Source organism: Tuber melanosporum (assembly GCF_000151645.1).
Source record: "Tuber melanosporum whole genome shotgun sequence assembly, scaffold_11, strain Mel28".
In the NCBI taxonomy this organism is placed as follows: domain Eukaryota; kingdom Fungi; phylum Ascomycota; class Pezizomycetes; order Pezizales; family Tuberaceae; genus Tuber; species Tuber melanosporum.
The window spans coordinates 729,115-744,889 of NW_003298766.1; the positions used below are offsets into that span (position 1 = coordinate 729,115).

The window sequence follows — 15,775 nt, forward strand, 5'->3', positions numbered from 1 at the left end:
TGATTTTGAAGTCTGGTTGTTACTCGGCCTTTCTATCATAGTATTTAGCTATGGCTTCTAGTGTCTGATTGAGTGACTACCTTGCTTGCTCATGAATCATCTTTATCTAGCTTGCATAAACTGTAGATCCTGGATTTTGCACCTCACATTCCTTCATCTATCCCGTTTGTGGATGAAATCCATAGTTTGTGTAGAAAAGATTTATTCCATGTGCATTGGTTGCCAAGTTATTGTAGGCATATTCGGCTAGCGGCAGCAATTTGTACCAGTTATCTTAATCATAGTTGACGAAACTTCGCAAGTAACCTTCCAGTACTTAGTTGGCTCACTCAGTTTGTCTATCTGTCTGTAGGTGGTACGCTGTAGACATCCTCCTTTTTATGCTTAATATTATGCACAAGGATTCTGAATATTCTCCAGCAAACTTTGAGTCCATATCTGAGACAATTTCTATTAGTAAGCCATGTAGCTTTCATATTTTCTTTATGAAAGGTTTAGCCATGTTCTTTGTAGTGGTTGCAGTGGCTGTGTTTCCCTTCTAATCCAACAAAGTAGGCCATTTTTGTAAGCCGGTCAACTACTACTATAATTTAGGTGCAACCTTAACTTTTGGGTAACTGCCTAATAAAATCGACAGAAATTGATGTCCAAGCTGTATAGTATATTGACAACGATTGTAGTAGACCTTATTTTGCATGTCATGGAGAATTGTTGTATTGATAATCATCATACAACCATACATAATCATTTTTCCAATCTGTCAGCCCTTTCCAATAGAAGTCCCTCATACACATCTCCAGGAATTTTTCTTGTCCTAAGTGTCCTGCTATTTTAGCTTCATGATACTCTTCAGCTATTGTTGTATAAAGGTCCTGGTTTTTTGGTATAAACAGTCTTTACGTATAGTAAAGTAACTCGTTGGATAAGGTCCAGTCTTTCAGAAAAGGTTTGCTATTGACTCATAGTTTTTCCAACTTATTTTTTCTTCTAAGCTATTTTCTATCTCTAGAGATTGATATTTGGATTTTCTCCAAGAATTTTAGATTGAATTTCTTCAATTCCTTGTGGGCTAGTATAGCACTAGTTATGAGGGTTTACTCAGGTATTTCTGCTGCATCATACCAGTATGTATTCTGGTCTATTGATGCATGTAACTGGCTGACTACCAGTTCCAATTCCCAGATAGTAATAGCCCTTGTTGCGACGTCTGTGCTGCTAAATCCTGACACACCTCTTTCAGTATTTTCTAGGTTGTCTATTTTCATCATATCCTTAGTGTTAATTTTTTCTACCTCCAATTGGACAATTGAATTAGTGGCTTTGATGAGACAATCTGTGTCTCGATGTTTGAATAGCAACACTTTGAGTTCTCTGGTATAATCTTCATCAATTATACTGGTACCAGTAGAGATACCGCTTTTGACCACTAATCCGCTTCTTGGGGCAATCCTCCCATACGTTCTGAGCGGTAGCCCGATTGCAATACCAGTCTCAACAATTAACTGTCCCCAGGCTGAAATTATATCTTCCTGCATAGTGTAAAGATCGTGGCCTGCTGCCATTCTTGAACCTTTAATTAGTAACCTTACTCTTATATCTAACCGTTTTACTCGAAACACAGAGTCTGAGTCATTCCAACTTGTTATTTCCTGTCTATCAACTGTGCTTATATTATCTGCTGTGCTGCTCGTTATTAGGCATAGTTGAATTTTATCTTCTACAGTTCTTGTTACTGAACTGACTTGAAAATGTTCAGGTTTCAATATCACTTGTTCACAATATGCAGCTCCCTCCTCAGAACAGTACTCCAGTTGTTCGCTCTGTATATCACCATTGCCACATCTTGTACCTGAGCGGTGAACAATTTTGAAGTTGTAATCTACCAACATCTACACTCAATAGATTTGGCACCCGCTCCAGACCTTTGAGGTGAGGAAATATTAGAAGTTTTGGTGATTAGTATACACACTTATTGGTTTTTCAGTTCTAACTAAGTGTTGGTGCAATTCTTTGAATGCTTCCAATATCACTAGTAGTTCTTTGTCAGGATCTCATAATTTCGCTCTGCAGAATTTAGTTTCCGGAAGTGAAAAGGTACTGGATGTAGTCTTTTCTCCACAAATTGGGACAGGATGTAGCTGAAAGCAAAGTTACTAGTATCTGTTTTCACCACTATTTCTCTTTCTGGGAAGAAATGGTGTAAAATTGGAGCTGAAGTAAACCTTCTCTTAAGCTCCTGAGAGACCTTTTCTAGTTCCAAGCCCTATGGGAACTTTTTGGGATCAATCTTCAATATTTCTGTAATTGGAGCACAAATCTTTGAGAAGTTTTCTATAAAACACCAGTAGAAGTTCACGAATCCTTAGAATATTTGAACTTTCTTAACCGATGTAGGTGATTTGCAGTTTAATACTGAATCCACCTTTCAGGTACTCATAGATAATCCATCAACATCTATCATGTAGCCTGAGAATTCCCCCTCTTTGGCATGGAAGAACGATCTCTTTATTGAAATCGTGAGCTGAAAATCTGCTAATCTTTGTAACTTTTTTGTTACTAGCTCAATATGTTCCTTCTCATTTTTAGAATTGATAAGAATATCGTCCAAATAACATACGACTCCTTGATCCAAAAATTCCCGAAGAACCTCATTCATCACATCCTAAAACATAGCTGGAGCGTTAGCTAATCTTAAAGACATTACTTTGTATTCGTAATGTCCATAACATGATCAGAAGGCCATTTTCCACTCATCCCCTTCCTTGATTCGGATGAGGTTGTAACCATCTTTCAAATCAATTTTGGAAAAGATGCTAGCTCCTGCTCCGTGATCACGTAATTCTGACATTAGTGGTAGTAAATACTCATTTAGTATAGTTATCTTATTTAGATTTCAGTAGTCTACTACCAGTCCTAGTCTTCCATCTACTTTTGGGGTAAAGAGGATCGAAGCACTAAAAGGTAATTGACCTCTTGTGATCTTTCCTTGTCATAACATATTGTCATGGTATTCCTGTAACAACTTAAGTTGTTTATTGGACAAAGGATAAATGGGTCCCCAAGAGAGTTTTGCTCCTTTAACTAATTTAATTTCATTATCGATTGTTCTCCTAAATGCCAGTTTTGCCACTGTTTGCGGGAAAAATGGTTTTTTGAATTTCCAGTGGTACCTTGAGAGAAAATCCAAGTTGATCTGGTTAGGATCTTCTATGGTTCCAATTCTTCCTGATTGGATTCCATTTTCATCCCAAGCAACTGTTTCATCATATTCAAACATATCTGTGATTCATTTGTCTTCTTCTTCCACATAAGATTTGCATTTGGGATCTCTGAATTCCCACTTTGTATGTTCTTCAATGTTGAATAAGGGGTGTTCTGAATGCCACCATTCAAAAGAGATTATCATCCCATAATCTCCTACTGTCGTGATTTCGCATGAAACTTCAAACATGTGTTTATTTCATCCTATTTCAAGCTAAATAGGGAATATGTAAAACTTTCCTCTCAATAGAGCTGGTACTCCATCAAAGCATTAAATATTAACCAGATTCTGTCTTTCTGTGAAGAGAATTTTTAGTTCCTTTACAAGTTCTTTATTGATTAGGAACAAGTAGGATCCTGAATCTAATAGTACTCAGATTTTGTAGTATTAACGGTTTGGGTTTATAATGTGAATATAAGTATCTCCCTCAAGACAGTTATATCTTGTAGGTTTTGGTGTACTAAAAGTATGTTTCTTTAGGTAAGGTGTCAAATCATTATTCTGTCATTTCAACATATCTGAGGTTCTAATAACAACTGAAATGTTTATTACTGCGCCTGTACAGTTTCAACCACTTAGGTCTCCTCAGACAAACTTATTTCCTTTTGATATATTGGACAGCTTACTACTAGTAGTCTTTACCCCCTACCGAGGGGTTCCCATACCTTCCACTTTTTACTACCTGTGGAGCCAATCTAGCGGGTCTCTGCCATCGTCCAGATATCATGAAAACTATAGCTGGGTGTGTAGGGCTGGTCAGCTATCTCTTTGATAACCTTCTCAGGCTTATTCTCCACCCTTACTTAACTGTAGACAGTGTCCTCACTTTATCGGGTTCTATTCGGATCCAGTGCGGCACCTAAGAAGGCAGTAACTAAAGGTAAGGTCTAGAGCTCTTGTACCTATTTCTCATATAGATCGAATATGTGCTTCACTTTTCCTCTAGATTCTTAATCTTAGCTTTACTGTCGCTCCCTCTAGTACCCATGGTACTGTCTGTTTCCTGTCTAGGTTTTGGTCCTTATCGAAGACCATTCAGTTTCCAGGTCATGTACCTGACTACCCTAGTGGACATGTGCTAGATTATTGAAGTCAAGCTTATAATACTCCTTTAGGAAGCATAGAGGCGCCGCCAATGCGTACACTGCTCTTTATTAATCCCCTTGTCCTTGCGGCAAGAAGGACGCGTGTACTCCCACTCAAGTCATGATCGCAAGGTCGCCTTCTTCGCTTCGACGTCCCCTTAATTTGCCATTAATTTCAATTTCTAGAGAGTATGACTCATCTAGACTACCCAAAAACTGTTGTTGTCGGTACCAATGAAATGACCTAAGTTATTTCTTCATCTTCACCTAGTTCTCAGAGCTTATTGCTCTTGAAACTTAAGCGGTAGAGATCTTTCTGGGACGGCAAACTATAGTCACTATTCTGGACCTTTATATCTTGAATGAGTGGTTATCTGCCCTTGTTCTAGATCCCTGAATTTGTCTCCAGCAGGTTTAAACTCGTGGCTTTTCTTTCCGCAACAAGTGCAACTGCCTTCCCGCTTTCTTTCGTTAATTGTTAGCTGGAGAATTCCTTTATAGACTACTTTGAAGTTGGTATATATCGACTTTATAGTCCTGGTAGATCTCTTTGCCGAATTCTCAGATTCTGGTTCCCGCTTCCTCTTTTTAGAGAGACCACCTCCCTTTATAAAGAATTTCTCTCTTTTTACTTTTGATTGATTCTTGTCCGCAGGTTTTTTATCTGAAAATGTTTTTGCAGGTTTCAACTTATCCCGATCTAGGTGGTCCCATTCCTGCTATTCCTCCTCATTCCTTCCTGCTTTCTGGACTGTTTTTTCTTATTCTCTATCAGACTTGTATTTGTTCAGAGAAAGTCACCATCTAATCTTGGAGGTCAACTTTCTATCACATGTCATATACTAGGCTAGTCCTATTATTCGAGTATGGAAATTCAGATTATGCATTTTTCCCATAAATGTCTGAATATTATTTTTATACTCAACTAATTCCATGTCCATTATGGCACTACATCCTTCTTCTTCGAAGCTCATGTACCAACTAGTAAATTTGTATTCAAAGCAAGTCCATGAACTCAGTTCCAGGTCTTGTTCCTCTCCACCGAGGCCATCCATTGCATGCTGATACCATACTGCTATCAGGCTAACCTGATCTCCTTCTGTCCTCCCAAGAGCGTAGATGATACATTCACAATCATCATCCCAGATCCTCGGATTTTATTTCAAATAATCCACATGTTGGGTTAACTAATAGTAGACGTATTGACTGGTCCTTGCTTTAAAAAATGAAGGTAGGTGTGCTGGTCATTTAACAGTTTGGACCAATACTTCTGCAAGTACATCGGCTGCTCCACATTATTCAGGAGTTAATCCCCATTTAAATCTGAATGGTCCTCCTCCACGCCTTCCTCCATTTCCATCATCATCCCCATCATTACTTCCATCATCTAGGTCACTGCCCAGTATTATAGGAGTTGGAGGTTCTCCTTCTCTCTACGTTTTTTTACTTCAGGTAGGGATTTCCTCGAGTTCCTCCCTTTCTGCAGCATCTTCCCATTCTTCTGAGACTGACTCTGACATCGCTTGCCGACCATTTAGTTGTCCGCTATCTAGCGCTTTGAGTTTTTCAAGTACTTGGAATAAGGTATCGGATATATGTATTTGATCTCTTTAAATAGTGTGAGTAAAGTTACTATAGCGGTCTGCCTCTCTTTCTTGTCTGAAGGCCAGATTGGATATCAGGTTTCCAATTGCTTGATTCTTTTAGGTCTGTTGTGTTCTAAACTCCTGGAATACTCATTCCAGAGTGAAATCTCACTTGAGAGCATCTTGCTGCACTTGGGTGGTTACTCCATTGTGATGCTCTTGTCGTGTATCTTGTGCTGCCAATTTAGTAGCTATTTCCCGGTTGATCATTTCTTACATTTCTCAGACATTTGCTTCTACCACAGTACACTGATATAACATAGCGACTATGTTATTATCATGTAGGTCTTGTCCTTCCAGCAATCTTTGCTGAACTTCTATCAGCCCTCATGTATTGACCAGTGAGTCAGGTGACAGAGTTTCAAAAGCAATATTGGCTGTATCGATACTGGTTAAAATATCTTGTTCATTTGACCTATGACTATTTCAACTCTAGCAGCAGGTCTTGCGAAGTCTGCTGCATAGGTGTTTGGACGTGTTGTAGAGGGTCCTGAAATAGGAGAAGGGGCCCTTGAGGATAGGGGAGTAATAAAGATTTTGTCTGCCAGTTCTCCAAATGGTTTTCAAAGAGCCAGAGGGAGAGAGGACGAACAACTGAGAGTCATAGAGTAGTAATCTCCAGAGGTATCCATTGGGTCCCCTGGAGTATTCTGCTTAGGAGGTTGTGACATCTCCTTTGCACATTTGCGAGCTTCTTTTCTACTGCGCAAGGTTGGAAGCCCGCATTTTTGGAAGTTTCTGTTTGAGTAAGATATGTGGCAGGACACTTGGTATCCTGGCCATGTCGTGTAGTAGGAAAAGGTAGGTAGAGAGGTAGAGAGCCTTAGTAACAAGGAGATCTAATAATATACTGTTAGGCGGAGATAATCAGATAGACTTCAGAATTGTCTAGAACAACCAAGATTCATATCAGTACCCGGAGATTGTTTAGGAAGTCTCGAGTTCACTTATTTCGTTTATGACTACTAAGAGCGAAGTAAATTTGATAAAGTAAGATAGAATCGTAAAACAATGTTATATTATTAAGGTCTCTTCTCTATTGCTTGATGATATCTAAAGCTTGGGAGACACTTCAATATTTATATTCTGTGCCTGAACATTCGCAGACTACATCTATTTATCATACAACTATATACTTCTCCGATTATAACTCACAATATCAGGTATTCTGAAAAGGTGCGAATGCCTGGAGACCCAGAAAATCACCACACCCTCTTTGGCAATTATGATATAACTAACTCGAATTCATGCTGTTTCCAATAGTAGTTATCTGATCATTAGAGTCTTTTGAACTTGTGACCTAGTTCTCAAGTCCAACTGAGTTGGTCCTAATTGTCTCTGTTATTGATGAAATGATCAGTTTTATCTGTAGGTTATATCTACGAAGGTAGTCATAATCACAATCTTTTTTGGTCACCTGACTTTAAACCTTCATAACTCCTTACCTAACCAATAGATATCTTCTGGAGGACTTCCTCCTAATTCACAGAAAGCTGTTTCCCTGGATTGACAACTATTCCCTTGGTCGGCAACCCATAGTTGCTATGGATAACATGATTTCAATTACTGTTATAGTATTGGAAGTTATCCTCGTAACTGCAATGTATTCTGAAACCTAGTTGCAACACTTTATGAAGTCCATTGACTTTTATGGTAGTGTTCCTCGGAGTTCTAGACTCTTCTGGATATTATAGAGTAGATGTGAATGTATTAGTCTCTCGCTGAGATTCTTTACCATTTGATACCATCTCTTCGGGCAAAAACATCCCATTACTTATGGCCCATGCCAACGATATTACATCTTTGAAGCCTAGTAACCTTCTGAGTACTTGACAGATTTACTCTGTTCTACTTCTCAGACCTAGCCGACGGTCTCCTCTCATATAATCTGCAAACAGGATCCAGTCGGACAGACAGCGGCAACATATATGGTATTATTCTTACCCCTTCAGCTCTGTAGTATTATAGTCACAGGACTCAACTGAGATTGATATGTACGATGACATGCGGGCCCTGTAAGGGGGCTGAAAGGGTTTGTTGGAGACCAGGGATTCCAATTCCGCGTGCAGTTACCCTACTTAGGGTAACTCCTAGGTATCGGATCCAGGTATTCCTAACAAAAACAGATGTAGTCTACAAATACTCAGATGCAGAATATAAATATCAAAGTGCCTCTCAAGCTTTTAGACATTATTAAGTAACAGAGAAGAGACCTTAACAATATAATATTATTTTTATGATTCTATTCTAGATTACCTTACTCTTAGTAGTCATAAACAAAATGAGTAACTCTTTGAGCCTTCCTAGACACATCTCCATCTATGAAACAAATCTTGATTGGCCTTGACGATTCTGAGTCTATACAGATTGTCTCCGCCTAACAGTTGAGATAGTATAGTAGTTTCCTGTTTTCAAAGTAAAAGAATAGTAGAAAGAGTAGTTTGCTATCACAAGTATTGAGAGTCTGTAAATATTTTATTTCTTATTTATATTTTATAAAAAGACATAATCGCATGAGGTTGAGAAATACTTCCTGTGCGGTCTGGTGTTACTCCTTTTTTAAGGTTCAAGGCACTAATTTCCACTTGAACGGGTTTTACACCTTATTAAATTTTGGACTACCTAGCACATGGTCCAATTATTCGAGTTTTTACGGTACTCGAGTATAGTTAGGGTATTTCAGATAACTCAATCATTGCCCCGATAATTACCCTTTACCGTAGGAGCTATTGCCCATCGCCACATCCAACTCAAACCACGCAGCTAGTGATATTCCATGACTGCAACTCTGCCCGCAAGATTGACGAACCCAACCTAATAGAAGGGGGGGGTCAACAACGACCGTGTGAACTGCTAATTTACGATGCCAAATCTCGCTGCGGGGATCCGAACAGAACCTAGACACACACACGGCAAATTATCCTACAAAGTGGTTCACTTTGTCCAATACGTTCATTAGTCGTTACAACTATGATACCTCTCCTCCCCCTACATCACCATCGTCGACCACTACAGCTTTCACAACCCCCCCCCAGAAGCTTTTGCCTGGCTTCTACAGCTGACATATGGTGTGATACGTTCGTTGGTCTACCGTGCTGCATAGGTGCTGTTGATCCAGCGATTCGCGGCTGGGAGTGTGGTGCTGGCGTTGGGGAAACTGTTTGGGGGTCGTATTGTCGGCTTGGGGCGTAGAAGAGGGGGTATTGCGGGACTGTAACGCGGAGGGTAGGCATGCTATTAGTCAGCTGTGTCACTAGGTATCGTAGATGCGCTAGAAGGAATTCCCTAATAACGACAATCATCTGTAGATTTCTCTACGCGCTATATATGAAAGTATTATCGAGTAAATCCTAACAGCTGGTTGGCATTTCAACTGGATCTTCTCCATCACACCTTCCTTGCTGGAAATGGGAAATGGGAAATGGTCAAACTGGAGGTTGCACCGAGTCAGGAGAAAAGGGGGTTTAAAGAGAGGAGAAGTTTGTCGATTGCTCGATGAAGTGAAAAGATATCGGAGGTAAAGAGGAAAATATAAAAGAAGAAATTTTTTAGTGCTAGTGCATTCAGCTGGCGTGTGCTAATGTACTAGTACGTGCTTGTGTGGCTATTTCCGACAAAGCTCCTCCTCCCAGCTCCCGAGTGGCAGAACATGCCTACTAAGTATGTACTACCGCCACACTACTTACCTCCCCACCAAATACCTCTGCAATCCGAACCCGACCGCAACACCCACTCCCAACCCAACCAGCAACCCCTCCCACTCACGTCCGACTCTCTTCGCCCTAGCCAGCAAATCCCCAACCCAGAGAGCCCTTTCGCCCTTCTCCCTCCGCGCGCTCCTGAGCCCGGGCAATCCATCCAACGAGGAAGAATTCCACTCTGCCCGATACGTCTCCAAGTTCCCCTTCTCGATCTGCTTCTCAGCCCACCTCTCCATAGTCTCCCTCTCCCCAAACCGTGCCTCCCCCTCCACTCCCCCTCCCCCTTCCTCCCCGCCCGTAGGGGCCCCCTCGGCAATTGGAACCCCATACCCACACGACGTCTGCACCTTGAAAATATCCAACAGGACCACAGCCCTAGCCCCCTTCATCCCTCCCTTGCCCTCCCCCCCCTCTTCTTCCCCCCGTGGGCCGAACGACTGCACAATATCATCGAACTCCGCGTTCTCGGCCTCCACCACCCGCCCGGTGCAGAACAGACGGAGTATGCGCGGCGACGCAGAGAAGGACGTGAACATCACCGTCACTCGCCCGTTCTCGTAGATGTGCGAGATAGTCTCCGAGCCCGAGCCTGTGGCGTCAAGGTACGCGGCCTGATTCGGGCTCAGCACGCGAAAGGAGCGGGAGGTGTAGCCCTTCGGCGAGAGGTTTACGTGCTTGCCATAGCGTGGCGCCGAAGCCGTGAAGAAGAGGGGCTGTGTCTGCAGCCAGGTTATCAGGTCTTCGGTGAGTGAAGGGTAGAACGTTGGCATGTCGAGGGGGGTGTCTTGGTTTGGTGTTTGGGGATTGGTAATGTCTGGTGGCGGTGGTGGTGAAGGGAGAGGTATGATATGATACTATATATTCTTCTGAGTCAGATGTGGGGAACGGGTGCGGATTGCGGGGGTGGGACTTCGAATCGCCTGATTACCGGTGGAGAGGTTAATGCTAGCCGACCGGCCGAGCTGATTAGGCATATGATACCGATTCTGGTAGCATATCGGGTGTAACCAGCTTTTCGTGGTGCCAGGCAAGCAAGCGGGAGCAAGTGTAGACCGGACTAATACTATCATACATGAGGCTCCCCAAGAGCTGATTTGATATCACACGAGTAATCCTAGAACTACTTGTATGGCTACATCCAAGTCTTGGGCAAGCCAATGGAGGAGCGCAGCCCCTCTCCATTTCAATCAAGTGCAAACCTGGTATTCTCGGCAAACCACGGCTCCGAAGGGCCCAAATGATTCCCCAACCCTCCAAGCCCAAAAGACAATATAAAACCGTAAACGCATCCTAATCCAATAAATAGCCAACGGCGCCTCCGCCCTTGCCCACCAAACCATTGCAATAATAAAAAGTAGACAAGTAAACCCATTAGAATTCCTCCGACCACTGTTCGTTTCCTTCTGTGCCTATCGCTACATCCCCACCATTCGCTCGTCCCATCCCCGCATAGCATCCGTCTCTGCCCCGATGACCATAATCCCATATCCCGCACAGCAGTCCCTCGTCTCAATATAACAGGATATCATTCGCAATGGCCCTAAACCTGCTCGCCATCCCATTCGGAGCTCCTCATGTTCTCTGGCGGCTCAATGGACGGCACGAACTCCAGGCCAACTGTGATTCATCCGGTTAGCTCCCCACTGCTACCAAAGAGGCCTCGGAAGAAGACACTCACCATAGATAGCGCCGACGAGCCCAATGATGGACCCAGCGATGATCCTCAAAATACTGTCGTGAATCAAAATACTACCGACAAAGATGTAGACTGCCCACCACTCTTTGTTAGCCCAGCCCTCCACCACATTTTCCCCGTCATTTTGAAATTCCTAGATAACAAAAGCGAACGTACAAACACCGCGACCAAGGAACGAGAACAGGAACGACGCATATCTTGACGTTTGTGGAGGAATCTGGAACTCCAGTAATGCAGTGACTAATCATCAAACAGTGCACCCATATTAGCGTAACCAAAGACATCATCACCAGAAGAAGGCAACGCCGAAGCAGCACGTAAAAAACTGGGCAATAAAAGGGAGAAAACTCACCAAGACCAAACACGATAACGTAGCATCCGACAATAATGCTCTGCAACTTCATAGGAAAGAACTGCGAGATTCCTCCAAGCACCATAATCACCCCCACGCCGAGATTCACAAGGCGAATGATGTTTGACATGCTATCCATCTTGTCGGCTCCTCACTTCGGGGGCTGTGCAGGGGAAGATGGAAGGAAAGCTTTGTGATGAGTGGGCTCGTTATCGATTGATGAAAGGAGCAAGTGAGCAAGCAAGTGGCGGGTGGAATAAGGTTCTCCAGTCAATGAAAAAGATGGAGGAGAAGGAAACTTGGGAAGAGAGATTTTGAAAAGGTTTTCCGGAATTTTGGGCAAGCGATGGCTTATTATACGCGTCGATCATTGCCTATTCTTTTAACGTCGCACCCCACAACTCAGATCTATCATATTCCCACCTCCGCCACTTCACCCCCGCTCGATATGAAATTCGTTACCGTTACGATATACAGTACCAGCAAACATAGAATAGAATCATAATAATATTATGGCACCAGTGGTGCCCTACCCCCCGCCTCCAGACATCGACAAGTACCTCCCCTCGCCTCAGCACACGGGAAAATTCTTCCTAACTTTAACCTACGCGACATCTCTGGACTCCCATCTCTCCATCCCCCTCACACAATTTCCTCTCTCAGGCCCGGAGACAAAATCCCTGACTCACCACCTCCGCACCTTCCACGACGCGATACTGGTAGGGGTCGGTACCGCCGTGGTAGACGACCCAGGGTTGAATTCTCGTCTGCCGGGGACGCCGCTGACAAGGCAGCCACGGCCGGTTATCCTTGATCCCGCATTCCGTTGGGGGGTTACGCGGGAGTCGAGGGTAGTGCAGACAGCGAAGAGGGGTGAGGGGCTGGCGCCTTATGTTTTTGTCCGGAGTGAGGTGGAGATAGATGGAGATGAGAGGAGGGGGATATTGGAGGAAGTTGGGGGTAAGGTAGTTGTTATTGAGACTTTGGGGAAGCGGAGGTGGAGTTGGGATGTCTTATCAGAGAAGATGAGGGCGTTTGGTTTGAATAGCGTTATGGTTGAAGGGGGCGGTGGAGTTATCAACGATCTGCTCGCTGAGGGAAATCTACCGCATGTGGATTCTGTGATTGTCACTGTCGCACCTACGTATCTTGGTCAAGGTGGCGTAAATGTATCACCCTCGGCAGTTTTATCGACAGCAGATGGGAAGAGAACTTCAGCAGTCAAGTTTAGGGACGTGGAATGGAGAATTCTGGGAAGAGATGCGGTCATGTTCGCTCAACCAGATCTTTGATGAAGCAAATATCGTCATTCATCATCACCTCAACTCGTCATCCATATATCAAGGCATTTCCATTTCGTTTTTCATCGAGATTTACAATACAAAGTAGGCGATAGGAATAGATAAAAAGGTGAAAGTAAAAGAGGAAAGTAAAAGCCACGCCTAACGGTTGCGAAATCAAGGAGACCTGTAATTTTTGCCTGCCTGAAAAATGCCTTCCCACACGCCCACTGGCAAGCCAGAGCGAACATGCTTAATACAGCGCACCATTCATGTTGACCGAGACGGTCTTGACCTGAGTGTAGTTGGCCAACGCGGCCTTTCCAAGTTCACGGCCGATGCCGGACTCCTTGAAGCCGCCAAATGGAAGAGCCGCATGGAGAGTGTTGTAGGTGTTGACCCAAACGGTACCAGCCTTCAAGCTGTTGGCGACGGTCAAAGCAGTTTCGAGGTTCTTGGTGTGAACGGCAGAAGCAAGGCCGAAGGTAGTCTTGTTACCAAGAGCAATGGCGTCTGCCACAGTCTTAAACTTGGCAATAGAGGCAACAGGGCCGAAAATCTCCTCCTGCATGATCTTCATACTTTCATCTACATTAGAAAAGATGGTAGGCTCGATGAAGTAGCCAACGTCTCCATGGCGCTTCCCACCGATTTCGATCTTGGCTCCCTCCTTCTTTCCGTGCTCAATGTATTCCATAATTCTGTCGAACTGGAGCTGGGAGACTTGAGGACCCTGGAAGGTCTCGTTCTCGAATGGGTCTCCAACAACGTTCTCCTTTATTCTCTTCTTGAACTTCTCGACAAACTATGGGACACGTTAGCTGATGTCTCGGAGGCAGATTTAGGTGTGTGGGCGGGTAACCGACAGTATCGTAGATGCCCTCCTGGACGTAGATACGGGATCCAGCACAGCAGCATTGTCCGTGGTTGTAGAAAATACCAAAGTTGACCCAGCTAATGGCCTCATCGATGTCGGCATCGTCAAACACAATGTTGGGGCTCTTTCCACCAAGCTCCAGGGTAACCTTCTTCAGGTTACTGTTTGCAACAGCCTTCATGATGGTACGTCCTGTGATAGTTGATCCAGTGAAGGCAACCTTGTCGATGTCCATATGGGAGGAAATAGCGGCGCCAGCGGTCTTACCGAAACCGGAGAGAATGTTGATAACACCGGGAGGGAATCCAGCCTTAGCGACCAACTCTGCGGCCACCAGGCCGCTGAGGGGGGTCTGCTCCGCAGTCTTGAGGACAACAACATTACCGGTGGCAATGGCAGGACCAATTTTCCATGCCCACATAAGGATCGGGAAGTTCCATCTGCAAGTGTTTTAGCGAATACCCCCCGCAATCAGGTAGTGTCCCAGGGGGCTTACGGGATAATCTGTCCACAGACGCCAATGGGCTCTTGTTTTGTGTAGTTGAATTTTCCATGTTCGGTGTCAATGACCTTTCCGTGGACCTTGTCGGCCCATCCGCCATAGTACCTCAGGCAAGCGGCGGCAGCGCCGACGTCGCCCTTGGCCATGCTAACGCTCTTTCCGTTGTCCAGCGCCTCCACGGAGGCTAACGTGAGAAGGTTCTCCTCAAAGAGATCTGCGAGTTTGCAGAGGAACTTGCCACGCTGGGCGGGGGTAACCTTGTGCCACTCCCCCTCAAAGGCTGCACGAGCAGCACGTACTGCAATGTCGACATCCTATGGCAAAGTAAGAAGCTTAGCGGAGGTGGAAAGGCTTTTGAAAGGGGCTCGTCTGACCTTTTCAGTTGCTTCATTGACGGAGCAAATCACTTTCTCAGTGCTATGACATCATCAGAAGCCATCATTCCAACACCACAACGGATAATCGACAAACCTTGGGTTGATGACCTCGAAGGTCTTGCCTTCGACACCCCTCACGAATTCGCCATTGATGAACCTGGGAGGGGAGAAGGTATTAACGGAATCCAAGGAGCAAATTTGAGCTCAATTGAATGAATGCTACAGAGAAGTAAGGGAACCCACAATCCAAGAGGTTGATCGTATTTGACACCGTTAGGGAGCTCAAGGTTGATGGACAGAGACATGATGGAGGCGTAGTTTGTGATGTGGTGGAGTGTATTTGTGGGTGGTTAATCTAGAGAGGGGGGGTGGAAAGAAAAGGGCGAGGAGAGGAAGAATATAACTAGGGTGTGGGAGCAGTGAGAGGATTGGAAAAGGATGGGACGGGCAGTTGGGATAGAATGAGGAGAGGGGATCAAACACGAGAAGGGATAGCCGAGGAGGGGTCCGTTGCTATTGGCAAACAATTGGTACCATACTCTGCGGGGGGCGGGGCAGTCCTCGATTTTTACTATCGTATGGTACTGTAATCTACATTCGATAGTCTACGACAACAGTTCGAGTGCAACAGCAGTACTCGAGTAGACTGCGGGGCAGTGGGGTGTTCGGAGCCAACTTGAGGTGCAAAGTTGCCCGAGCAGTTCATGCTGTGGTCTCCCTACTCGAGTACTCGTAGTGGTGGATGCAGTTATTAATATTTAAATCGGGACCGCTTGTCTGCACAGATTGCCCAATGTATATCGTCGCGGTAAGGTAGGAGGGGTGGAGAAGGAGACACCATCTGGATGCCTACAGAAGCATGGGCGAATGGTACTGTACATCGAGCTAAAGTGCGAGTGATTTAGAAGGTATGAATCGACCTATGCCGGCGTTATAGGCACCCATCAACGGGCCCCTCCTCCGCACCGGGCACAGTATTCGAATATACACCACAATG

The 15,775-nt window shown here is 44.4% G+C and overlaps 4 protein-coding genes; 1 reads left to right on the forward strand and 3 right to left on the reverse strand.

Moving 5' to 3' along the window:
- Positions 1 to 8,913: 8,913 nt before the first annotated feature.
- Positions 8,914 to 10,512, reverse strand: GSTUM_00004327001 (uncharacterized protein). XM_002835557.2 has 1 exon: positions 8,914 to 10,512. The coding sequence occupies exon 1, from the start codon at positions 10,462 to 10,464 to the stop codon at positions 9,676 to 9,678; it is 789 nt and encodes a 262-aa protein (XP_002835603.1). The 5' UTR covers positions 10,465 to 10,512; the 3' UTR covers positions 8,914 to 9,675.
- A 218-nt stretch (positions 10,513 to 10,730) lies between these two features.
- GSTUM_00004328001 (uncharacterized protein) lies at positions 10,731 to 12,057 on the reverse strand. XM_002835558.2 has 4 exons: positions 11,743 to 12,057; positions 11,547 to 11,630; positions 11,373 to 11,462; positions 10,731 to 11,311 (listed from the first exon to the last, which is right to left on the reverse strand). The coding sequence occupies exons 1-4, from the start codon at positions 11,879 to 11,881 to the stop codon at positions 11,235 to 11,237; spliced, it is 390 nt and encodes a 129-aa protein (XP_002835604.1). The 5' UTR covers positions 11,882 to 12,057; the 3' UTR covers positions 10,731 to 11,234.
- An 86-nt stretch (positions 12,058 to 12,143) lies between these two features.
- Positions 12,144 to 13,034, forward strand: GSTUM_00004329001 (uncharacterized protein; the record flags this gene model as incomplete). XM_002835559.2 has 1 exon in its annotated part: positions 12,144 to 13,034. The coding sequence occupies exon 1, from the start codon at positions 12,255 to 12,257 to the stop codon at positions 13,032 to 13,034; it is 780 nt and encodes a 259-aa protein (XP_002835605.1). The 5' UTR covers positions 12,144 to 12,254.
- A 52-nt stretch (positions 13,035 to 13,086) lies between these two features.
- On the reverse strand, positions 13,087 to 15,230 carry GSTUM_00004330001 (uncharacterized protein). XM_002835560.2 has 6 exons: positions 15,022 to 15,230; positions 14,873 to 14,935; positions 14,776 to 14,818; positions 14,396 to 14,715; positions 13,889 to 14,339; positions 13,087 to 13,827 (listed from the first exon to the last, which is right to left on the reverse strand). Exons 1-6 carry the CDS (start codon positions 15,081 to 15,083, stop codon positions 13,276 to 13,278), a joined length of 1,491 nt encoding a protein of 496 aa, XP_002835606.1. The 5' UTR covers positions 15,084 to 15,230; the 3' UTR covers positions 13,087 to 13,275.
- Between the last annotated feature and the right edge of the window lie 545 nt (positions 15,231 to 15,775).